Source organism: Mastigoproctus giganteus, chromosome 8 (assembly GCF_048544385.1).
Source record: "Mastigoproctus giganteus isolate SK-2022 chromosome 8, ASM4854438v1, whole genome shotgun sequence".
Classification (NCBI taxonomy): Eukaryota; Metazoa; Arthropoda; class Arachnida; order Uropygi; family Thelyphonidae; genus Mastigoproctus; species Mastigoproctus giganteus.
Window position 1 is genome coordinate 207635738 of NC_143582.1, and position 26424 is coordinate 207662161.

The following is a 26424-nucleotide window of genomic DNA, read 5'->3' on the forward strand; positions in this document are numbered from 1 at the left end:
AGCGTGACTGCTAAATACGATTAAGAATTGTTAACTCAGAATGTGTTTTCAAGTAGAATAATTTAAGTATAGCCTCGTAGAAACATGAAATGTATAATCATCACCCTGTCAATTAATATGAAGGAGTGACTGAATAATTTTTAACACATACTTAGTATTATGCAGATTATGTTTCAACATTCAGAAAGCATGGGGATTTTAAACAATGGTAGTAGTTATATCAATAATAGTGCTAGTAGAAAATAGTGAAACACAGTAACGTGAAATGAAATAAGGTCCCTTGCTTTAATTCTACTTGTAGTTTGAGCATTATGACAAATCACGTAATTCGTAAATACTGAAACTGCTTCTAGAGCTGTCTTAATCGTTTGTAATTTTATGTTACAGAAAAATTCTTCAAGCTTAGATATTTTAGAAGAGGGAGTCTGACAAAATCACTTATACTCTTGAAATTTTGGATATAAAGTAGAATTAAAACGGGACTCTAAGATTTCAATTAATTATTTATTTTGCAGATTCATCTGTTAAAAAGCTATGGGTTATAAATGTGTTATGTGTGTTAGCTGCAATATTGATGAATAAAAGCAAATTAGGTTCTGTTACTAGACGCCACACAATTTTTCATCACTAATAGGGAGAATTCTTGGGCTTGTAAGTACAGTTAATATATGATTGTTTCACTGCCTTGAGCTGGGTAGGGTTAAGCAATTATTTCTTCACTTTTCTGTAATTCAGATGATTTTGAAATGTTTCTCTTGGTATACTGTTATTATTATTCGGTTAGTGCGGGAAGAGGATATATATTGACTGATTACATCAGTAGAATGTGCCAATAACCCCGCTGTTTTTTCTCTCTCTAGATTACTAAAAAGCCAGTTTGAGCCACTTACAGCATGATGAAACAGGGTGGGCCAATTTTAAAAATTTATATTCTTGATCTGAGAAATGAAACAAGATAATTATTAAGCCACCGTCCAAATAACAACGCTGAAAAGTGGAAATGTAAAGTACCTCAGTAGTCTAGTGATAAAACCTACTTCAGCACAGGAAATCCATGATCACAGCTGGAAAGAGGACACCTCGTATCCCGCATCCCTTCTTCATCACTGTTTTATGTTACGATGGCAGTTAGTAATATAGTTAGAAGAGTAAGTTGTCACGCAAATGCATGTTAAACACTTATACCGAGAAGAAAAACAATACCTGTAAACTGTCAGGCTTTTTCTCGCTCACCAGCTCACCCGCTACACTTTGTGTTGTGACATCTGAAACAGCCACATGTTCCTTAATAACAAACTCGACATTTGCACTTGCTTCGAACGGCAGTTTTCCTGGGGAAAATTCTTCTGGTTTTGTTTCACCGGTAATTTCAGATATTAAGACTGTTTCGTGAGGAGCGAAAGCTACCTGAGCAACACCCTTCTTAACAGTACTAGATGTTACAAGTTCTTCTGTTCTGACTTCAGAGGTAATTTCCGATACAGACAAAGATTCTATAGAAGTGAGGGATATTGTTGCTTGCCCTCCAAATGGTAATTTCCCAGGGATAAATTCTGTTGGTATTATTTCGCTACTGATTTCTGATATGTTGATAGATTCTCTTGGAGTTATTTGAAAATCGGCTTTCTTTCCTTTCGGTGTCTCTTGAACCTCCAACTGTTCTGGTTTTTCTTCGCTGTGGGTTTCCAAAACAGAAAGAGATTCTCGAGGTAAGTAATCAATTAAAGCAGTAACAGTACCAGGGACCTCACCAGGCTTGAAATCCTGTGCTCTCATTTCTGATGTTACTTCAGACACTGAAACAGATTCCTTTTCAAGAATTTTTGATTTGGCTGTAACTTCCATCGGAGTTTTCTGGGGTACTAACTCGTATGGAGTAATTTCAGATGACACGAGGGACACTGATACTGATTCCTGAGAAGGTACAGAAATGTTGGCCTGTTCACCTGCTGGCGCTGAACCGGGTACAAATTCACCAGGAATTATTTCAGGAGTGATTTCAGAAACTGCAAGTGATTCCTTCTCTAAAAACCTTGCCCTAGCTGTTACTTCAACAGGCAGTTTATCCATAACTAATTCGGATGACCTCATTTCTGAAGTTATTAGTGATACTGATACAGATTCTTGTGATGGAACAGATATATTTGCAGTTTCGCCAAACGGTGTCTCTTTTGGTGCAAATTCTCCAGGCCTGATTTCAGATATAACTTCAGATACTGATAGAGACTCTTTTTCAAGGATTCGTGATTTTGCAATGACTTCAACAGGAGCCTTCTCAGGAATTAATTCAGAAGGTCTTAATTCTACCTCAGTTAAGGTAACTGATAATGATTCTTGTGAAGGAACGCTTATACTTGCAGTCTCTCCTGATGGAGCTTTTCCAGGATAAAATTCTCCTGGCTGAATACCTGCTGTTACTTCTGAAACAGCAATAGATTCTTTCTCAAGAATTCTTGTTTTAGCTGTGACACTAACAGGAGCCTTTTCTTGGACCAGTTCCAAAGGTCTCATTTCTGAGGTTATCATAGATACTGAAAGAGACTCTTGAGATGGAATAGAAATTGAAGCCACTTCGCCTTCTGGTGCTTTCCCGGGTATGAACTCACCAGGACTTATCCCAGCTGTAATCTCAGATACCGAAACAGATTCCTTTTCCAGAATTCTAGACTTTGCAGTAACTTCAACGGGAACTTTCTCTTGTACCATTTCAAATGGTTTCATTTCTGACATAATAACAGAGACAGAAATAGACTCTTGTGAAGACATACTAATATTTACATTTTCTCCTGCAGGAGTCACACCCAGCTGTACTTCTCCTGGTTGAATCTCAGGGTTAATTTCAGCAACTGAAATTGACTCTTTAGGGAGTATTTTAGTCCTAGCAGTAACTTCTGCAGGGAATTTATCAGGAGCTAATTCAGATGGTTGAATTTCAGATGTTATCAATGACACAGAGAGTGATTCCTGTGAAGGGACAGTCATTCTTGCTGTTCCAGTCGCTGGAGCTTTTCCGGGTATAAATTCTCCAGGCCTCATTTCTGGTGTAATTTCAGACACTGAGACCGATTCCTTTTCTAGAATTCTTGATTTAGCTGTCACTTGAATAGGTGCTTTTTCAGGAACTAATTCAGATGGTCTCATTTCAGATGTGATTACAGATACAGCCAGAGACTCTAAGGATGACAAACTAACATTTGCAGATTCCCCAAAAGGAGCTTCACCTGGCCGAAACTCACCTGGTCTGATTTCTGGTGTTACTTCTGAAACTGATATTGATTCTTTCTCAAGTATTTTCCTCTTTGCTGTGACTTCAACTGGTGCCTTTTCTTGAATCAACTCCGATGGCCTCATTTCAGATGTCACTAGTGAAACCGATATTGATTCCTGAGAAGGCACAGTCATGCTTGCAGTTAAACTGCCGGGAATTTCACCTGGAGCAAATTCACCGGGAACAATTTGAGGGGTTATCTCAGACACAGCCAGTGATTCTTTTTCCAGGAACTTAGACTTTGCTGTGACTTCCATTGGGGCCTTTTCTGGAACAAGCTCAGAAGGTCTCATTTCTGATGTGATTACAGACACAGCTAGAGATTCTAAAGATGACAAAGTAATACTTGCAGTATCTCCAAAAGGAGCTTCACCTGGCTGAAATTCGCCTGGTCTGATTTCTGGTGTGACTTCTGAAACTGATATTGATTCTTTCTCAAGTATTCTGCTCCTTGCTGTAACTTCGATTGGTGCCTTTTCTTGAACCAACTCAGACGGTCTCATTTCAGATGTTACTAATGACACTGATATCGATTCTTGGGAAGGCACAGTCATGCTCGCTGTCTGGCCGCCAGGAACTTCACCTGGGGCAAATTCACCAGGAACAATTTGCGGAGTTATCTCAGATACAGCCAATGATTCCTTTTCCAAGAATTTCGATTTTGCCGTCACTTCTATTGGAGCTTTTTCAGGCACTAATTCAGAAGGCCTCATTTCAGATGTGATTACAGACACAGAGAGAGACTCTTGAGATGACATGCTAACCGTTGCAGTGTCTCCAAAAGGAGCTTCTCCTGGTCGGAATTCACCTGGTCTGATTTCATGCATGACTTCTGATACTGATATTGACTCTTTCTCAAGGATTCTACTTCTTGCTGTAACTTCGACTGGTGCCTTTTCTTGAATGAGTTCAGAAGGCCTCATCTCGGAGGTCACCAAGGACACTGACAGAGATTCTTGGGAAGGTACAGTCATGCTTGCAATCTCTGTACCAGGGACTTCACCTGGAGCAAATTCACCGGGTATAATTTGTGGAGTTATTTCAGACACAGAAACTGATTCCTTTTCTAGAATTCTTGATTTTGCCGTTACTTCAAGTGGTGCTTTCTCAGGTACTAAATCTGAGGGTCTCATCTCAGATGAAATAACAGATATGCTGACAGACTCTTGTGATGACATACTAATTGTTGCAGTATCTCCAGCTGGAACTTCACCACGACGGAACTCTCCAGGTATGATTTCTGGTGTTACTTCAGACACCGAGATGGATTCTTTCTCGAGAATTCTACTCTTTGCTGTAACTTCGACAGGTGCTTTTTCTTGAACCAACTCAGATGGCCTCATCTCAGATGTTACTAGTGACACCGATATTGATTCTTGGGAGGGCATAGTCATGCTCGCAATTTGACCACCAGGAACTTCACCTGGAGCAAATTCCCCAGGTACGATTTCTGGGGTTATTTCTGAAACAGAAAGCGATTCTTTTTCTAGAATTTTTGATCTAGCTGTCACCTCAACAGGTGCCTTTTCAGGAACTAATTCAGATGGTCTCATTTCAGATGTGATTACAGACACAGCTAGAGACTCTAAAGACGACAAACTGATATTTGCAGTGTCCCCAAAAGGAGCTTCACCTGGCCGAAATTCACCTGGTCTGAATTCTGGTGTGACTTCTGAAACCGATATTGATTCTTTTTCAAGTATTCTGCTCTTTGCAGTGACTTCGACTGGTGCCTTTTCTTGAACCAACTCAGATGGTCTCATTTCAGATGTTACTAATGACACTGATATTGATTCTTGGGAAGGAATAGTCATGCTCGCTGTCCGTCCACCAGGAACTTCACCAGGAGCAAATTCACCAGGAATAATTTGAGGAGTTATCTCCGACACAGCCAATGATTCTTTTTCCAAGAATTTTGATTTTGCAGTAACTTCTAGTGGAGCCTTTTCAGGTAGTAATTCTGAGGGTCTCATTTCAGATGTGATTACAGACACAGAGAGAGACTCTTGAGATGACATGCTAACCGTTGCAGTATCTCCAAAAGGAGCTTCACCTGGTCGGAATTCACCTGGTCTGATTTCATGCATGACTTCTGACACTGATATCGACTCTTTCTCAAGAATTCTACTTTTTGCTGTAACTTCAACTGGTGCCTTTTCTTGAATTAGTTCAGATGGTCTCATTTCGGATGTTACTAAAGATACTGATAGAGATTCTTGAGAGGGTACAGTCATGCTTGCAGTCTGTGTACCAGGTATTTCACCTGGGGCAAATTCTCCAGGTATAATTTGTGGAGTGATTTCAGATACAGACACTGATTCCTTTTCAAGAATTTTTGATTTTGCTGTCACTTCAACTGGTGCCTTCTCTTGAATTAGTTCAGAAGGTCTCATTTCGGATGTAACCAAAGAGACTGACAATGATTCTTGGGAGGGTACTGTCATGCTTGCAGTCTGTGTACCAGGAATTTCTCCTGGGGCGAATTCTCCAGGTATAATTTGCGGAGTGATTTCAGACACAGACACTGATTCCTTTTCAAGAATTTTTGATTTTGCTGTCACTTCAAGTGGTGCCTTTTCTTGAATTAGTTCAGATGGTCTCATTTCGGATGTAACCAAAGAGACTGACAGTGATTCTTGGGAAGGTACTGTCATACTTGCAGTCTGTGTACCAGGAATTTCTCCTGGGGCGAATTCTCCAGGTATAATTTGCGGAGTGATTTCAGACACGGACACTGATTCCTTTTCAAGAATTTTTGATTTTGCTGTCACTTCAAGTGGTGCCTTTTCTTGAATTAGTTCAGATGGTCTCATTTCGGATGTTACTAAAGATACTGATAGAGATTCTTGAGAGGGTACAGTCATGCTTGCAGTCTGTGTACCAGGTATTTCACCTGGGGCAAATTCTCCAGGTATAATTTGTGGAGTTATTTCAGATACAGATAATGATTCCTTTTCAAGAATTTTTGATTTTGCTGTTACTTCAAGTGGTGCCTTTTCTTGAATTAGTTCAGATGGTCTCATTTCGGATGTTACTAAAGATACTGATAGAGATTCTTGAGAGGGTACAGTCATGCTTGCAGTCTGTGTACCAGGTATTTCACCTGGGGCAAATTCTCCAGGTATAATTTGTGGAGTGATTTCAGATACAGACACTGATTCCTTTTCAAGAATTTTTGATTTTGCTGTTACTTCAACTGGTGCCTTCTCTTGAATTAGCTCAGACGGTCTCATTTCTGATGTAACTAAAGATATTGATAGAGATTCTTGGGACGGTAATGTCATGCTTGCAGTCTGAATACCAGGAATTTCACCCGCGGCGAATTCTCCAGGTATAATTTGCGGAGTGATTTCAGACACAGACACTGATTCCTTTTCGAGAATTTTTGATTTTGCTGTCATTTCAACTGGTGCCTTCTCTTGAATTAGTTCAGACGGTCTCATTTCGGACGTAACTAAAGATACTGATAGCGATTCTTGGGAAGGTAGTGTCATGCTTGCAGTCTGTGTACCAGGAATTTCACCTGGGGCAAATTCTCCAGGTATAATTTGTGGAGTTATTTCAGATACAGATAATGATTCCTTTTCAAGAATTTTTGATTTTGCTGTTACTTCAACTGGTGCCTTCTCTTGAATTAGCTCAGACGGTCTCATTTCTGATGTAACTAAAGATATTGATAGAGATTCTTGGGACGGTAATGTCATGCTTGCAGTCTGAATACCTGGAATTTCACCCGCGGCGAATTCTTCAGGTATAATTTGAGGAGTGATTTCAGACACCGACACTGATTCTTTTTCAAGAATTTTCGATTTTGCTGTAATTTCAATTGGTGCTTTCTCTTGAATTAGTTCCGAAGGCCTCATCTCAGATGTCACCAATGATACCGACAGAGATTCTTGGGAAGGTACAGTCATGCTTGCAACCTGTGTACCAGGAACCTCACCAGGTGCAAATTCTTCCGGTCTGATTTCTGTTGTGACTTCTGAAATTGACAATGATTCTTTTTCGAGAATTTGTGATTTGGCTCTCATCTCTGCTGGTGATCTTTCAGGAATTAGTTCAGAAGGCAACATACCAGCAGTCACAATGGAAACAGATATTGATTTTTCGGAAGGAATTGTGATTTTAGCGGTTTCTGTTCCTGGAAGCTCTCCAGGTAAAAATTCCGTCGGTCTGATTTCTGAAGTTACTTCAGAAACACAAACAGTTTCCTGACTTTCAACCTCATAACCCAATGTTTTTGATTCTGGTAATTTAGTTGGCTTAAGTTCAGTGGTCCTTGATTCTGAAACAACTTGAGATATTGAAATTGTTTCACCTGTGATAATTTTAGATTCTGCTTTTTGACTGAAAGGAATTTGTGCTGGCCCAAATTCACCGGGTGTTAATCCAGCTGTAACTTCCGAAACAGTGAGAGATTCTTTAGGGGTGACTTCAAAATCTGCTTTAAATTCTTCTGGTTTTTTCTCAGGTTTAATATCTTCTGAAGTTTGCTGTGTTGATACTTCAGATACTGCCAGAGATTCCTTAGTTAACCATCGTACTCCAGCCTTTGCTTCAACGGGCAACTTTCTGGCAGCTAGTTCTCCTAATCTTTCTACAAATGTTATCTGTGAAACTTCTAGAGATTCCGTTTGAGAAAGGCCAACTACTGCTTGCATGGTTGTTGCTTTCTTTTCCAGTTTTAGTTCTTGGGTTTGTATGTGTGTTTGCACCTCAGATATAGTTAGAGGCTCTTTAGAACTGATAATTCTTTTAGCTGCGACCACTCCAGGAAGAGTGCCTGGAAGAAATTCCTGTGGTTTTTCTTCAGATTTCACTTCTGAGACACCAACATGTTCGGTGACTGAAAATTCTACTTTTGCTTTAGCATCTTTTGGTTTCTCGGATACCAATTCTTCTGGCTTTTGTTGTTGAGTTACTTCCGAAATTATCAGTGATTGACGTGGAGACATTTTCATAGTTGCTAGTTCTTCTTTCACTTTCTCAGGGGTGATATCTTCAATTTGTTCTTCTGGTTTTGCCACTTCTTTTATTACTGGTTTAGATGGCATAATTTCTTCTTTTCTCTTTTCCACAACTTCCTTAACTTTTTCTTGTTTTATTATCTTGATTTCTTTTTTAACCTTTTCTTTTGGTTTCTCCTTACTTTCCAGAACAACTTCTCGTTTCACTTCAGGCTTAATTTCAATTTCTACTTCATCTTTACGTTTTGATATAAGTTCAATCTGTCTTCTCTCTTCCTCCATTTTGTCGATTGTAACCTCCTTTATGGAGCGTGCTTTAGAAATTATTTCGACTTCGGTTTCCCTTTCTTCAACTCGCTTCACATCTACTTTAGGTCTGGCCTTGCTATCTACAGTAACTAAAGGCTTTGGCTTTTTATCAAAAATGACTTCAACTTTTGTCTCTTCTTTGGGTTTGACTTTTTCTTCGATAATTTTAGTTAGTGTTATTTCAGTTGTTGCCTGTTTATCGACTTCATCAGGAACCTTTTTGTCTACAGGAACAACAATCGTCTCTTTCTCTTTTTTAGGCTTAATGAGTTCTTTACTTTCAATAATAACTTCTTTTTTCTCTACACTTTCTGTAGTAATTTCTAAAGGAACTTCTTTTGGCTTTTCTATGGGCTTTAGTTCTGGTTTCGCTTCTGTAATTTTTGGTTTCTTTTTCTTGACAGCAACCTTCTTTGGTTTCACTTTACTTTCCACTATAATTTCTTGGTCGGGTTTAATTCTTTCAGTAATTTCTTTTACATCCTCTTTTGGTTTTTCTTTTTTCTCTTCAGGCTTTTTACCAAAAACCATTTCCATTTTGGTTTCTTCTATGGTAACTTTTTCTTTTGGCTTTATATCAACAATTAACCTTTCTCTTTCTTTTGGAACTTTTGGGATTTGTACACTTTCTAAAGTAACTTCCTTCTTTTCTTTACTTTCTACAGTAATGTCAATAGTTTCATCATGTACTTGAGTAATTTCCAAAGGTTTCAATTCAAAAGGCTTCATCTTAGTTATACTTTCAATTGTTACCTCTTGTACGCGTTTTGGTCGCATTTCTGTTATATATTCTATTTCTATTTTCTGTTCTTCAGTTACTTTTCGCTTTGGCTTCTGTTCTGGCTTCTTGAATTCTATCACTGTTCTTGACTCTTCTGTAATTTCAGGTTTTGGTTTCATATCTATAATTAGGCGTTCTGTTTCGCGAACTGGTTTAGGAATTTCTTTGCTTTCAATTGTTATTTCCTTCTTTTCTCTACTATCTACTGAAATATCAATGTCTGTTATTCTCTTTGGTTTTTCTAGGATTAATTCCTTTGGCTTAATTTTCTCTAGTACAAGTGTTTCTATAGATTTCACCTCAACCTGTTTAACTTTACTCTCGATTGTCACTTCTTGAATGCGTTCTGGTTTCTTTTCTGTTATATACTCTATCTCAATCTTCTTTTCTTCAGTTACTTTTGTCTTTGGTTTCTCTTCAGGTTTTCTAATGAATTCAATCTCCGCTTTTGACTCCTTTGTGATTTCTGGTTTTGGTTTAATATCCAGTACCATTCTTTCTCTCTCTTTAACTGGTTTTGGAATCTCTTTGCTTTCTAAAGTTATTTCCTTCTTTTCTCTTGCTTCTGTTGTTATTTCAATAATTTCTTCCTTGCGTTTTTCTATAATATCTTGCAAAGTCACTAGAACTTCTTCTGGCTTTATTTCTTCCACAGGTATTATTTTTAGTGGTTTGACTTTACTCTCAATAGTAACTTCCTGAATTCTGAAGATCTCTGGTTTCTTTTCTGGTATATATTCTGTTATAACTTTCTTTTCTTCTGTGACTTTTTTCTTTGGTTTCTCCTTAGGTTTCTTGAATTCAATCTCAGTTTTTGATTCTTTTATAACTTCTGGTTTTGGCTTAGGCGTGACATCAACAATCACTCTTTCCCTTTCTTTAATTGGTTTGGGAATTTCTTTGCTTTCTAATGTGATTTCTTTCTTTTCTCTGGTTTCCGTTGTGATTTCAATAATTTCTTCCTTCCGTTTTCCTATAATATCTTCCAGAGTTTCCAGAACTTCCTTTGGCTTTATTTCTTTTACTTCAAATGGTCTTAACCTGCTGTCAATGGTGACCTCTTGAATTCTCTGTGGTCTCTTTTCTGTGATATACTCTATTTCCACTTTCTTTTCTTCTGTGACTTTTGGCTTCGGTTTCTCCTCAGGTTTCTTAATTAATTCAATTTCAGTTTTTGATTCCTTTATAATTTCTGGTTTAGGCTTTGGTGTAACATCAACAATTACTCTTTCCCTCTCTTTAACCGGTTTGGGAATTTCTTTGCTTTCTAATATTATTTCCTTCTTTTCCCTGGTTTCCGTTGTGATTTCAATAACTTCTTTCCGTTTATCTATAATATCTTTCAAAGTTTCCAGAATTTCTTGTGGTTTTATTTCTTCCACTGGTACTACCTCAACTGGTTTGATTCTGCTCTCAATGGTGACTTCCTGAATTCTGAAAATCTCTGGTCTCTTTTCTGGAATATATTCTATTTCGAATTCCTTTTCTTCTGGAACTTTGGGCTTTGGCTTCTCCTCTGGCTTCTTGATGAATTGAATTTCAGTTTTTGATTCCTCTATAATTTCAGGTTTCGGCTTTGGTTTAACATCTACTATTACTCTTTCCCGCGCTTTGATTGGTTTGGGAATTTCTTTGCTTTCTAATGTCATCTCTTTCTTTTCTCTGGTTTCCGTTGTGATTTCAATCACTTCTTCCTTACGTCTTTCTATAATATCCTTCAGAGTTTCCAAAACTTCCTGTGGTTTTATTTCTTCTACTGACACCACTTCAACTGGTTTGACTCTGCTTTCAATAGTGACTTCCTGAATTCTGAAAATTTCTGGTCTCTTCTCTGGAATATATTCTATTCCAACTTTCTTTTCTTCTGTAACTTTGGGCTTTGGCTTCTTATCAGGTTTTTTAACGAATTCAATTTCAGTTTTTGATTTCTCTAGAATTTCTGGCTTGGGTTTTGGTATAACATCTACTATAACTCTTTCTCTTTCTTTTATAGGCTTTGGAATTTCTTTGCTTTCTATTGTTATTTCTTTCTTTTCTCTAGTTTCGGTTGTGATTTCAATAATTTCTTCTTTCCCTTTTTCTATATCTTCCAGAGTTTTCAGAACTTCCCTTGGTTTTATTTCTTTTACTTCAAATGGTCGTAATCTGCTGTCAATGGTGACCTCTTGAATTCTTTCTGGTCTCTTTTCTTTTATAAATTCTATTTCCACCTTCTTTTCTTCTGTGATCTTTGGTTTTAGTTTCTCCTCAGGTTTCTTAATAAATTCAATTTCAGTTTTTGATTCCTGTATAACTGCTGTCTTTGGCTTTGGTGTGACATCAACGATTACTCTTTCTCTCTCTCTAATAGGTTTGGGAATTTCTTTGCTTTCTATTGTTATTTCTTTCTTTTCTCTGGTTTCAGTGGTGATTTCAATAATTTCTTCCTTCCGTTTTTCTATAATATCTTCCAGAGTTTCCAGAACTTCTTTTGGTTTTATTTCTTTTACTTCAAACGGTCTTAACCTAGTGTCAATGGTGACTTCTTGAATTCTTTCTGGTCTCTTTTCTCTTATAAATTCTATTTCCACTTTCTTTTCTTCTGGGATCTTTGGTTTTGGTTTCTCCTCAGGTTTCTTAATGAATTCAATTTCAGTTTTTGATTCCTGTATAACTGCTGTCTTTGGCGTGACAGCAACGATTACTCTTTCTCTCTCTCTAATAGGTTTGGGAATTTCTTTGCTTTCTATTGTTATGTCTTTCTTTTCTCTTGTTTCAGTGGTGATTTCAATAATTTCTTCCTTCCGTTTTTCTATAATATCTTCCAGAGTTCCCAGAACTTCTTTTGGTTTTATTTCTTTTACTTCAAACGGTCTTAACCTACTGTCAATGGTGACTTCTTGAATTCTTTCTGGTCTTTTTTCTCTTATAAATTCTATTTCCACTTTCTTTTCTTCTGGGATCTTTGGTTTTGGTTTCTCCTCAGGTTTCTTAATGAATTCAATTTCAGTTTTTGATTCCTGTATAACTGCTGTCTTTGGCTTTGGTGTGATATCAACGATTACTCTTTCTCTCTCTCTAATAGGTTTGGGAATTTCTTTGCTTTCTATTGTTATTTCTTTCTTTTCTCTGGTTTCAGTGGTGATTTCAATAATTTCTTCCTTCCGTTTTTCTATAATATCTTCCAGAGTTTCCAGAACTTCTTTTGGTTTTATTTCTTTTACTTCAAACGGTCTTAACCTAGTGTCAATGGTGACTTCTTGAATTCTTTCTGGTCTCTTTTCTCTTATAAATTCTATTTCCACCTTCTTTTCTTCTGGAACCTTTGGCTTTGGCTTCTTAATTAATTCAATTTCAGTTTTTGTTTCTTTTATAACTTCAGGTACTGGCTTTGGTTTGACATCGACAATTACTCTTTCTCTTTCTTTAATAGGTTTGGGAATTTCTTTGCTTTCTATTGTTATTTCTTTCCTTTCTCTGGTTTCTGTGGTAATTTCAAAAATTTCTTCCTTACGTTTTTCTATAACATCCTTCAAAGTTTGCAAAATCTCTTCTGGCTTTATTTCTTCTACAGGTATTACTTCAAGAGGTCTCACCCTACTGTCAATAGTGACTTCCTGAATTCTGAAAACCTCTGGTCTCTTTTCAGGTATATATTCTATATCAACCTCCTTTTCTTCTGGCACTTTGGTCTTTGGTTTCTTCTCAAGTTTTTTGAGGAATTCAATTTCAGTTTTTGATTCCTTTATAATTTCCGGTTTGGGTTTTGGCTTAACATCTACTATTACTCTTTCTCTTTCTTTAATAGGCTTTGGAATTTCTTTGCTTTCTATTGTTATTTCTTTCCTTTCCTTAGTTTCTGTTGTGATTTCTATAACTTCTTTTTGTTTATCTATAATATCTTTTAATGTTTCCAGAACAACTTCTGGTTTCACTTCTTCTATAGGTACCACTTCAAGAGGTTTTAACCTACTGTCAATGGTGACCTCTTGAATTCTTTCTGGTCTCTTTTCTCTTATAAATTCTATTTCCACTTTCTTTTCTTCTGGGATCTTTGGTTTTGGTTTCTCCTCAGGTTTCTTAATGAATTCAATTTCAGTTTTTGATTCCTGTATAACTGCTTTCTTTGGCTTTGGTGTGACATCAACAATTATTCTTTCTCTCTCTGTAATAGGTTTGGGAATTTCTTTGCTTTCTATTGTTATTTCTTTCTTTTCTCTGGTTTCAGTAGTGATTTCAATAATTTCTTCCTTCCGTTTTTCTATAATATCTTCCAGAGTTTCCAGAACTTCTTTTGGTTTTATTTCTTTTACTTCAAATGGTCTTAACCGACTGTCAATGGTGACCTCTTGAAATCTTTCTGGTCTCTTTTCTCTTATAAATTCGATTTCCACTTTCTTTTCTTCTGGGACTTTTGGCTTTGGTTTATCTTTGGGTTTCTCGACGAATTCAATCTCAGTTTTTGATTCTTTTATGACTTCAGGTAGTAGCTTTGGTTTGACATCGACGATTATTCTTTCTCTTTCTTTAACAGGTTTTGGAATTTCTTTACTCTCTAATGTTATTTCTTTCTTTTCTCTGGTTTCTGTGGTAATTTCAATAATTTCTTCTTCCTTTCGTTTTTCTATAATATCTTTCAAAGTTTCCAAAACCTCTTCTGGCGTTATTTCTTCTACAGGTATTACTTCAAGAGGTCTCACCCTGCTGTCAATAGTGACTTCCTGAATTCTGAAAACTTCTGGTTTCTTTTCTGGGATATATTCAGTATCAACTTCCTTTTCTTTTGGTACTTTTGGCTTTAGCTTTTTCTTAGGTTTTTTGATGAATTCAATTTCAGTTTTTGATTCCTTTATAATTTCCGGTTTGGGTTTTGGTTTAACATCTACTACTACCCTTTCCCTTTCTTTAATAGGCTTTGGAATTTCTTTGCTTTCTATTGTTATTTCTTTCTTTTCTCTGGTTTCGGTTGTAATTTCAATAACTTCTTCTTTTCTTCTGTCTATAATATCTTTTAATGTTTCTAGAACTTCTTCAGGTTTTACTTCTTCCACGGGTACTACTTCAATTGGTTTTAATCTGCTATCAATGGTGACCTCCTGAATTCTCTCTGGCCTCATTTCTTTTATAATCTCTATTTCTATTTTCTTTTCCTTCGGAACCATTGGTTTCGGTTTCTCGACATGTTTCTTAATGAACTCAATCTCAGTTTTCGATTCCTTCGTAATTTCTGGTTTTGGCTTTGGTGTTACATCGACGATTAATCTTTCCCTTTCTTTAATTGGTCTGGGAATTTCTTTGCTTTCTAATGTGATTTCTTTCTTTTCTCTGGTGTCTGTTGTGATTTCAATGACTTCTTCCTTACGTTTATCTATAATTTCTTTTAATGTTTCCAGAACTTCTTCTGGTTTTACTTCTTCCACCGGTTTTACTTGAGTTGGCTTAACCTTACCCTTATATTCTGTTATTATTGGTCGTGATGGATATATGGGCAGTTTTGTGAATTCCAACGGTTGCGGTGTTTCTTCGAATGTAACAACCTTTTCTCCCTCTTTTGGTATGAAAGAAATTGTTGTTGTGGTCTTCAGTTCTGGCCTAACTTCTTGTGGCTTATCTTCTAATGTTACCTTTCTTACCTCTATGCCTCTCCTGGCGACGTGCTCCACTGCTTTCGTGACTTCTGCAGTTTCCCTTTTTACCACTTCTGGTTTGATCTCTTTAGGTTTCTCTCCAGTTATTATTTGCTGCACCTCAATATGTTGCTGGGTGGACATTGTTATATCGGCAGTTTGCTGAAAGAGTTGTTCTCTCATCTCGCTTGTCATGCTCTCTGTAGTAGTTTGCGTCCAAGTTACGGACTCCTGTGTCGTCGTGGAAACACCTGGTTTACGTGGTTTTGGCTTCTTTTTCTCGAAAGGCTTTACCCGCTCTTCTTTTGGCTTTTCTTCGCGTTTTCTGGCTTCATGTTCTTCCCTTGTTACTGTTAAAAAAGTCCAGAATATTTCAGTACACTAAAATATTTGATCTAGTTACCTATGAAAACAGTAATTAGATAAGAAATAATTACCAGTTAATTACATTTAATAATTAAAATGAAGAATTTTAACCACAATTGAGATTTCTGAAAAACAAAATTAGCAGAATACTAAATAATATTAAGGAAGAAAGGAAAAGTTTGAAAAACTATAAAAAAATAAATTATTCATCAATGATAAACATAAACAAAAAAAGAATAATAAAATAAGTTAAAATTCTACTATCGGGCTTTTGCCTCAAAACATGCGGTCTGCTTACTGTGACAGTTATAAATTTCCCGCTGACCAGATGTACACGAATCACTATACATATATGTACAACATTTATGTTTTCTCTAAAAATCGTATTCATGGGCAGATTTGAATATTTGTGGAATTTTATTCTCAGTCTGAGCCCCGTTCACTTTTTCAAACGAATGAAAAGACTGCTAGGTCCGTAGAGAGAATCGAACTTAAGACCTTTTCCAAATGATAATATGCCAATATGATAAAATTCCAACGGTTGCGGTGTTTCTTCTAATATAACAACCTTTTCTCCCTCTTCTGGTATGATAGAAATTTTTGTTGTAGTCTTCAGTTTTGGCCTAACTTCTTGTGGCTTATCTTCTAATGTTACCTTTCTTACCTCTATGCCTCTCCTACAGAGGACAGTATACGAGGGAAGGTGTGGAAGTAATGAGAATGATAATTCTCAGAAAAAAACTACTGGAACGAGACGGAACTTTCTACGGCGCCTCCGTATCCAGGTGGGAAGGAGCAGCAGTGCGTAGCACACGCTTCTTGATTAAACCGGGGTTCGAGCCCGTCACCACCAAATACGGAGGATGCGGAAAGGTCAGGGAATGACCACCGCATGATCCGGAGCAATATGGCCTTAGTTGCTAATGCTCCTTAAAAAAAAAACCAAACAAAGAAACGGAACTTTCTTTAAAAGCCTTTAAAGTACTTTCTCTCTGAAGTCAATAACATCGAGTTGAATCTCCAAACAGGGGTTTGGAGCTTTTCGTGATCATCATGAGAATACCCATAACGGTGTCATTATAAAGCTAATCAGAAAATGGAATAAGATAGACTGAATCAAAATGGACAGAGACGATGGATAGTCGGCTTTACTTCAGTAGCTTAGAACCTTAGCAGCCTGCGCAGCTGACAGAGATATTAAAAGCTCAAATGGAATACTTTTTCCAGCACTCAACTGAACGTTTGCTTACTTTGGAAGGGGAGGGGTGCTTTTGATACATGAAGACTTCTTTTCTTGATATAGAATCTTAAAAGTTGCCTGTATCACTATATCGACTGTAATGCCTATTGTTCTAAGCTAGCACAAAATTTTACAGTAGCTTAATTGTCGAACTTCACATCCACTTGTACACATTTTTGTACATAAATGAGCAGGTCCGTCATCAATGACAACACACATGACATCGATAGGAAAATTGACCTTGGCTCTTATCAGAGACCGCTTAATGAATTCTAACTCTGTTCACAGTTTTAACCTAATTGGTTAGAAATCCTCGCTGGAAGGCTAATCTGAAGCATCGATAAATTAATGATATTGCTGCAGTGCCGGTTGTCCCTTATCAGCAAGGCAGTTTTTTTTTTTTTTTTCATTCATAATCTCCAAATTACCTTCAGAGAAACATTGCACATAACCCGTAATTTCATTCTTGTGGGGATGAGTGGTGTGATTTAATCAGCCAAGACTGGTTGAACTCGCTTTTGAAAATAGAACACTTCTCTGCGTTATTGTTTTTCAGTCGACCGTCTTGGAGAGGTTGTTGTCCCTCCAGTGACGGTGGCAACACTCGAACTTAAGCTCTTTAGAAACGGCTACATTTGTCCACGTAGTCAACCTAAAGTAATTAATTTCGCTTTTAATCGGATCACATCACCTATTAGGTGAAACCGTTTTCCGCTAAAATCTCAAAGCACTGAGCGGTTTCGGAACAATTTGATTCCGACATCAGATTTCAACATCAGGTGGCCCTATTAGCAACTTTGTGTCGAGCGGTGAACTAATGTATCTAAACGAGCAGCCAAGCGGTAGATTGGAAGAAAACTCCCGATTATAAATGTAACTTAGGTCACGTGTACATTTACTGATTAGGTGTTTAATGCCCACATAATTCATCGTGAGTTTAGTATTACAATATACATGTACTAAGAAAGGAGGCGCTACCCCAAAGCAAGTTAATGCAGAACTTGAAGTAGCCTCATTAATAACGCTCCTCTGCGTTATTGTTTTTCGGTTCTTCATTGTAAAATATTCACTCGTGAATATGTCTGAAACAAAGAAAATATCACATTAAAATATCAGTTTTTAAGAAACAAAAAATTAAAAAAGGTAAAGGACATTTTAGACTAAAGCTAATAGTCGGTTTAAGATTATTTTGCACTATTTACAAATTCATTGCACTGGCAACCAGAACATAAAGGCACTGAGGGTCTATTTCTCATAAACCAGCGATTCTCAACCTTTTTTGTCCCACTGATACTTTTACAAGATTTTCAACACGTAATTGTGTAACACAAAAACAAGTCATGTTTATTATTACAATAAATCTGATTTTTTATATATTATTTACATTATTTTTAAACGTTAATTCATATTTGATTTGAACAATACATCAGTGTACTTTAAAAGGGAGGGCCCAATTTTATCCCCAATTTTCATTATTTCTCATAAATAACAAGTGGATCGGCGTCACTATTGAGCAGTCATTTCATATTTCCCCCCTTCATATTAAATGCCATGCGCCATTAAAAACCAAACCAACCAACCAAAAATCATATTAAATGCACTTTCGCACGTGCGCTTAGCCATAATGCAGATGGCATCCGTAGAAGTTACACTGGTGTGCAAAACTTAAGGACCAACACTATTTCTAAAGGTTACAACCAGGAACTCTTTACTGATGAGAGTAGATTCAGTCTCAGCAGCGATTTTGGACGTCAGCTAATCTGGCGAGAGGTTAGCACACGGTATTACCCCGCAAACATCACTGAAAGGAATCGATATGGCGGTCGAGGTGTTCTCGTCTGGGGAGGCGTTATCTTGTAAGGATGTACACAACTCCATATACTGGAAGGCGGTATTGTAACCGGTGCACGCTACTGTACTGAGGTAATCCTCCCCCATGTGCGTCTGTTCCGAAGTGCCATTGGCCCCGAGTTCCTGTTTATGTATGATAACGCCACACCCCATCGCACTGCAGCTGTTGATATGCTTTTGGAAAGTGAGGACATTGTTCGTATGGATTGGCCTGCCCGTTCCATCGATCTAAATCCCATCGACCACATATGGGACACTCTGGGGAGACGCCTAGCGGAACGTCCACGCCCACTAGAAAATGTTCACCCCAGCTGAAGATGGCGCTGACAGAGGAATGGACGATGTTACCGCGAGAACTTATCAACAACATTGTTCTAAGTATGAACAGGTGATGCAAAGCCTGCATCGACATTAGGGGTGGCCATATCTCCTACTGAGGACCACCTCTTCCCTTTGTTCCATCTTTGGCAGTGATGCATCTGTATCATGGCAGCCAGTGCTATTTTGAATAAAGTCCCTCTGTACCGTTTTCTTTCCGTTGTTGTTTCCTTCATAATTTCTGTATCTCACAAGGTTCCTTTGGTGTGCTTTTCCCATATCTTGGAAAGTGAGGACATTGTTCGTATGGGCCACACATATCCAGGCCACTCCTATGAGAAGCTACAAGTGAAAACCTGACTGGTCCTTAAATTTTGCACACCAGTGTAGTAAGAAGATGCAGTAGCAATATCTAATCATATTTTAAATGGAAAAAGGCTCAAAATCTGCTAATGTTCACTGAAAAGTTGACTGTAGTGGAATTGGGAATGAACTGCTGTCGAAAACTCTTGGTGTGTGAGTGGTGTACTCCATTTAAGGATACCTGTGGGACTGCGCGTAATCTCGTCAGTGCTGCATGGCCACAAACAATAGTCTATTTTAAACTGTAACAAAGTCGAGAAGACTATTCTGAACAATCGCCTCAATTCTGTGTAGGAAATCTCACAAGAAGGAGATATCAGTGTTGTTAGTGTAGGTGCAGTCATTCACGAGTACCTTCGTTCCCGAAAAGTGAGTATTAAGTCAGCTCCAGTAATGATGACATGCTATCTGTGAGAAAATCGCAATACTCAGCACTAGGTCTGAAGATCCTGAACCAGCTCCTTTTCATTTCAGTAATAAGGCGGTATTATTGGACTGTAAGGGATGTGGTTCAATGTAATAAATCACGTTTTCTTCCAATTTACACTTTTTGGATCGTTAAAATAATTTTCGGGAGAATAGAGGTTTGTGAGCAATGCAGTAATGCGTGCGTTCTCCAGTAGTTGCGGACCTGTCTTAAAGAATTCTGTGCTGCAATGATACTCACTCTCCCATGTCGATGGGCCAAGTTTGTATAAGTAGGAGGAAGTAATTCAAAGAAGTCTCGTCTTTCTAGTATGAGAAAACTCATACTGTGATCAAACTTCCAGGTAAAATTTTTAAATCCCAATAAATACAGAAATGTATATATAACATCACAAATAAATAACTTTTATAGTTTATTAATTCTATCAGACCATTTGTATCAGAGTAGACTGAAGTATACTGAGTTTGATAAGAAATATTCCTCGATTTTTGTGAATCATGATCAACGACCGAAATTGGAAGCGCCAGTCCTGTACTATTCAGAACTTATAGTAGTATGGTTATCCCTAAATAACCCTCACAACAGACTTATCCTGTTTTCAAGGTAGATAATAACCTTGCAGTAATAAATCGCATTCTTCTACAAGAGCGATTCTTAGAGCACGAGCAGTTCTGTGTTCGTCTCCCTAAAGTATCCCCAGGTGTGCTCAATCAGATTTAGATCCGGATATTTGGCCAGCCACTCCATCCGAAGGATATTCTCTCAAAAAATTCGTACACCTCTATTGGGGAAGAATAGTGTTGTCCATCAAAAAGCAATTCAGAGCCTGTAGCACTTCTGAAAAGCCTCCCATACGGCTTTAGAATCTCGTATCTCTACTAAATAGATAAGTTACCTCGTTCAAAGATTGGAGATCAGTGCGGCCCTTCGTCATGATGCTTAACGAAAATATCAGTCGATCGCTACGATAGTGGTCGCTATTATTGATATTAGAGGAATGGAAGCGTATTCCCCGTCCTCTCCAGTGAAAACACGTCAAGATTAGTTAGCTCTCCTGTGATAGACGTGAGAAAAACATAAACTGTGCGCTGTGTCTTATAGAATCTCATTTTTTTCTGAAGCCAAGCCTCCTGTATGCACTTTTCCTCCACTTTCTCATTCCTTTTTTCTCGAGGGAGAGAGTTGTCTGCCAGATCCTTGTGTTGTCTCACTGTTGTGGTAGTAACGGTTACCCTAGAATATGTAAATCTTGTTCGACCGTGCACTTGCCTTCGAGAATGTCTCGTGGATGTTGTTGCTATGATCTCGAAATTACCATTCCTAACACTTTTAACGATCTAGCCATCTCACCTTGCGCCTGTCTGCCAATAGCCATCTAGCACACTATAAGTTTTTTAAACAGCTAAGTTGTAGAGAAAACCTAATGATGCAGTATCACTTGTTACGCTTTGAGGATATCACATGATTATAATCATCATCCTTCCCACACCGGGTGTAGACGGCCGGGGTTCGATTCCTATAAATGACGCGATGAAGTTTTGTGTGTTTTTGTCACTCCGCTGCTGAGTTAATCGGTCTCAGGCAAGGATAACAAAGCTTTTTTCATCAGGAAACTTGGGTTTTTCGTCCAGCAAAACAGGCAAACCGACCAGAGGACACACACAATTTGCAGACTTACTACACATGGGTAGATGAGGTCATTCTCGGGTGGCCTTAATATGTACCATTCATTAAATTAGAATTGAGTATTGCTATTGTAGTGCGCACTTTTTATTCAATAAAAAAAAATCTACGATGTTTACGCATTAAACATATATAATGAACCTGGCAAGAAGTATGCGTCTTTGAAAATTATAGCTTTTAAAGTCAACATTTCGTATCATTACAACAGTAAATTAAGATAAGTTCTATTAAAAGAGATTTTATGTAATTTTAATCGAGTTAATAACCGATATAATTATAAACATTTTGACGAACATTAATGCTAAATTAATTTTTAATTCTGTACTGGTTATGCAGTACGAATACAATTAAAAACTTTCCTTATAGTTTGTAATCCCTCTTCATCCACTTTCTTTATAGTTTATTTTTGAATTTACTCGTTTAGTAAAACTGAGAATGTAGTAATTGCCACCAGAAAGAACGTAACACAATTCCAGCAGTTTAAATATTGAAAGGTTTTCGTTTTTCTGATTATGAAAATTCAAAGTAAGAAAATATTACATCTTTGAGATATTTCAAATGATTTTAACGCTTTATCAGATTTTTCATGATAAGTGACTGAGAAAAAGAAAAGCGTGGTAAAATTAAAACACTTAAGGTTAAAAGTTTACCTCCCACGTGGAGATAAGCTGTAGTTGTTTCTTGCCCGTGTTCGTTGACAGCCTCGCATGTATAACGTCCTTCGACCTCATTTGTCACTTTAAAGATCGTCAGCATGCTCTTGTCTTCATAGTGAGTAACAACATAGCGGCCACTGGTTACATCAATCTCTTTCTCATTAAAGTACCATGTCACGGTGGGCTTAGGGTTGCCTTTTATGTAGCATTCCAGTATTGTTTTCTTTCCAACCGTCTTCACAAATACATCACGAAGTGTTGTCTCGAATACTGGAGGTTGAGGCTTTTCTGTTGAGGAAAGAAGTAACAAAAAATTAAATATTCCAGTATCAAAGAAATTAAAATTACATTAATCGAGACTTATATTCAAAAAAGGTATTAAAAAGCATGAAACCTTTTGCGAAATAACAAATTTATTCCTAAGATCGACTATCATTATTCATTATTCGAATAATGAATATAATTATTCGTTTATTCGGAATGACTATATCCTAAGCACTCATACCTATAAGGACGGAGATTTCCATTCTTGTAGATTCCGTTGGTAATTTATAGCAAAATGAAAGCGATTTGTTTTACGTTAAGTTTATAGTTAATGTGTACAGCATTTGAATGTCATCTTTAATTCCTTTAATACGTCTAAAAATTAATGAAACGTAAAAGACAATACGTGGTTTATCATCGTGAAGACTGAAATTTAAAATAATCTTATAGTGGCATCCGTTGATATTTTGGTTTGAAGAAATCAAAGACAGAAATGCGATCTTTTGGAACACAAAATTTTCTATCTGCATACTCCCTGGTTTTTCTCTCTTCTACTAGTGAAAATATATCTCCGTCGTTCATTCTCCCTTCAGGGCCATATATATCCCCCGCCTAAGATGCCTAGTTGCTAAGCTTTGCAGTCCAGTTATCTAGTTATCAAGCTTCGCACCTTATGACCGTTCTTCATATGGACAGCGATTATTATCCCTTACCAATCTGGCTGCAGTTCTCTGAACTCTTTCTAGAACTTCGATGTCTTTCTTCTAGTGTGACCTACAGATCTGAACACAGTATTCTATATGACGGCTCCCGATCGTCTTATACAAGGGAAAATGACATATTTTCCATTCTTGAGAAGGAACCGTGTATCAGAAAAAAGACACCACTTTTCTGTCTAGCCGCTTGTTTACTTCGCATGGAAAATTTTGTTTGACTGAATTTTCACCCCTAAGTCTTTTTTCGTCCTAAACCATTTTTAATTCACTCCCCTAGTTTTTTTATGAAACTTCCAAACACGAGAGGTATTAGAACCTATAGTACTTAGTACCGTGCATGGGTTGGAAAGACAAAAAAACGATATTTGTTGACATTAGACTTGAATGTCTGTAGACTGTAATTTTCAGGAAATACTTATGAAGGAAAGTTGTTCCAGAAAACGGCAGTTGAATGAATAAATGGGGAAGATGAAAAGTTGGTTCTGTGAGTTTGAAGTTGGACAGTAAATGGATGTTGGCTGGTGGCAGCACGTGTTCGGACTGTTTTGAAAGCGGGAGCGGGAATTATAAGAGCCAATTCAGAAGAACAGTGCTCATGGAATCTGTAGAAAAGACATGCAGCAGAAACAGAACGTCTGTGAGACAGAGTAGAGAGACTCTGTTAGTGATGAGTCATTAATTAAATTAACCTAACTGCCCTCTTATGAATGGAATGCAGAGACCTGAGAGAGATTTTGGGGGCACCGCCCCAGATGTGGGAACAATATTCCATGGTAGGGCAAATTTGCGATTTGTACAGAGTGAACAGCTGTTTGGAAGAAATGTAACGCCGACAGCGAACGAGAAAACCGAGTTTTTCAGATGCAGAGGAAGCATTATTTGTGATGTGCTTGTGCCAAGAGAGATTAGAAGTCAGGGTAATCCTCAAAAGAGATATATCATCTTGCCTAGAAATCAAGAGTGTCACCAAAGATAAACATATGAGCAGAAGAATCCTTTTTGCGAGATATAAGACAGGGCTGAGTTTTAGAAGGATTGAAATCAACTAAGTTGTCTTTGCCCCACTGGAGAATTACCCGGAGATCGGAATTTAAGGAATTGGTTGCGGATATTCGAGAAGTTGAAGCTGATTGAGCAGGGCGAGGTTTCTCAAACTGCAAAGTGGAATTCAATGTGCTATCATCAGCAAAACTATGGATAAGATTTCCGGTCAATGGAAGGAGGTCATTAATATACAAGAGAAAAAAAGTGGGGGAAAGAACAACGTTGGGAGGGGGGCAGAAGACCTTTATGCCAAACACGATCGAAAGCCTTTGAGATGTTAAGAGCAAATGGGTGACATAAGCCAGAATATCATCAGTGGATCGACACTAACGGAATCCATACTGGCGATCGTTGATCAGACGGAAGGTTTATAGTTAGTTTAAGAGTTGGGTGGTTAACTGATTTCTCCATTACCTTAGAAAGAATAGAAGTAATTGCAATGGGACGATAATTGGATGGGAGGGATTTGTCACTCATTTTAGGAATTGGCTGGATATGAGCAAATTTTCAAGCAGAAGGAGAAACACCTTTGGAATAAGAAAGTGAAAAAAAGCGGCAAAGAACAGGAGTAAGTTCAGGAGCACAGGTTTTGAGAACAAGTGGAGAAATACTATCAGGACCTGGAGCTTTCTTAGCATCAAGATTCGTCAAAATACTTTTGACGGAAGACCACAGTAGGGATTGAATGGAGTGTGCTGGGAATTGTGGGAGGTGTTTTACCAAGATCATTAATACATTAGTTGGAAGAAAAATGGGATGCTAGCATCCCATTATCCTTGGCTGAAGTGACAATAGAACCATCTGGTTTTGACAGAGGCGGGAGCAGAGATGGACAAAAGTTGCGGCCAATATCTTTGGCAAGAGACCAGAATGCTCGGCTACCATTAGGGCAAGAAGCAAGTTTTCTACTCTTAGCCTGTTCAAAATCTAGTTTGGATTGATTAATAACTGCTTTACAAATTTTGCGAGCTCTGGTGTATGCAGAATTTGAAACTGAAGAATTGGAAACAAGCCAATCACAATATTCAACGTTCTTCCCTTGAACAGTCTTAGCGAATTTATTGGAAAACCAAGGTTTAGATACAGGACGATATTTTAAAGTGGAGTGTGGAATAAAGGATTCCATTCCAGTTTGTAACTCCTAGATTTCCCTAGGTGCAAAACTATGATCAAAATCATTAAATTTCAGTTGCCATTTTTCAGACTTGTGCAATTAAAGCAAAGTGGGGTAATTTTGGTCTTTAACTATAACTTTTGGTCCTAACTATAAAGCATCAGAAATATTTGATAACCTCCCTGCATTCCTTCATCAATGTTATTAAGGAAAATAAGAAACAGACGGCCCAACACTGTACCCTGAGGTATTCCACTTGCCACACTGGTCCACCCTGGGGTATATCCATTTGAATTAGCTTATCCATTAATCCTAATTTGTTCCAGTTTATATAATAGACCTTCATGGACTGGCATGATGCCATGAAAGGTATTGTAGGGTCGTGGTACCTGCGTGTACCGGTGAACCTTACAATAAAGATCTTATTTATTATATAGTCCAGTAGTTATGCCTTTTCTAACGAGAATTTGTGCTTTTTCACATCTCAAGGGCAGCCCTCGTGGATACCACAATTCTTATAAGCATTCTCCCCACACTGGGTGGAAAAGGCTCAGGTTCAAATCCCTTCAATGACGAGAGGAATTTCTACATGCTTTTTTCATAACGTGGCTGAATTAATCGGATTTAGGGGAGGGTTGTATATTTTCGTCTCCTGGAAATTTGGGTGTGGAAATGCTGTCAAGTTTTTAATTCAATCTTTAAGACATGTAACAGTTTTACATATTTTTATTTTTATTTTTATAATTGTATGGGCACAGGGGAGATCGGGATCAATTGTTATGCCTCAAATTTCTCACCCGACTTATTTGCCATAGAGGCCAAAAATGTCTGACCAATGCACTCTCGTGTTGTGTTAACTATGATATGCAAGGATTTTACTTTCAATTGTAAGATGCATGCCGTATGGCATAAAGTGACATTCTGTTTTCTTGAGCTGCCGATAAAGGTCTCTTTTGTTACCATTACTTTAAAGCAGGTTAAAAAATTTACTCCTCTTTTAATACTTAGAATTTGCAGGTTTAATACAAATAGTTTTAACATGACGAAATATAATGCTACTTCGGATACAATTATAACACGTTACAGTTGACCCCTGCAATGTTTGTACTGTATATGTCGATGCATTTAAGATTTTTATCTTAACTTGAGAGAAGGCTTCGCAAGATTTAGAAACGCATGCTCTAATTCAACCAGAGAGAGAGAGAGAGACAGACAGAGGGCGCTAAGCAGCTATTCAGACAAAAAACCATAAGGATGAATAATAAATCTTAGTATACATAAAGTGTATAAAAACGGTGAAATTGGAAAGGATGGATTGTTAGGAATAAAACCGTATTGGTGACTATTGGTAAAAGGACGGAAGGGGCACTGATATTTGAAAATTAGCGTTACAGATATTTTGACGATATATTGTGGTGAAACAGTAATTACTGGGTTCAATTCTGATTCTT

The 26424-nt window shown here is 37.5% G+C and overlaps 1 protein-coding gene across 1 annotated transcript in view; it reads right to left on the bottom strand.

The window, feature by feature from the left end:
* LOC150082232 (uncharacterized) overlaps window positions 1-26424 on the bottom strand; it is a 1008282-nt gene that overhangs the window by 158950 nt on the left and 822908 nt on the right. Inside the window, exons 125-126 of the mRNA XM_090379191.1 lie at window positions 21830-22123; window positions 1204-15281 (exon numbers count right to left, since the gene is read on the bottom strand). Of these exons, the coding sequence (XP_090235317.1) occupies window positions 1204-15281; window positions 21830-22123 (14372 nt within the window). The remainder of the gene's footprint in view (window positions 1-1203; window positions 15282-21829; window positions 22124-26424) is intronic.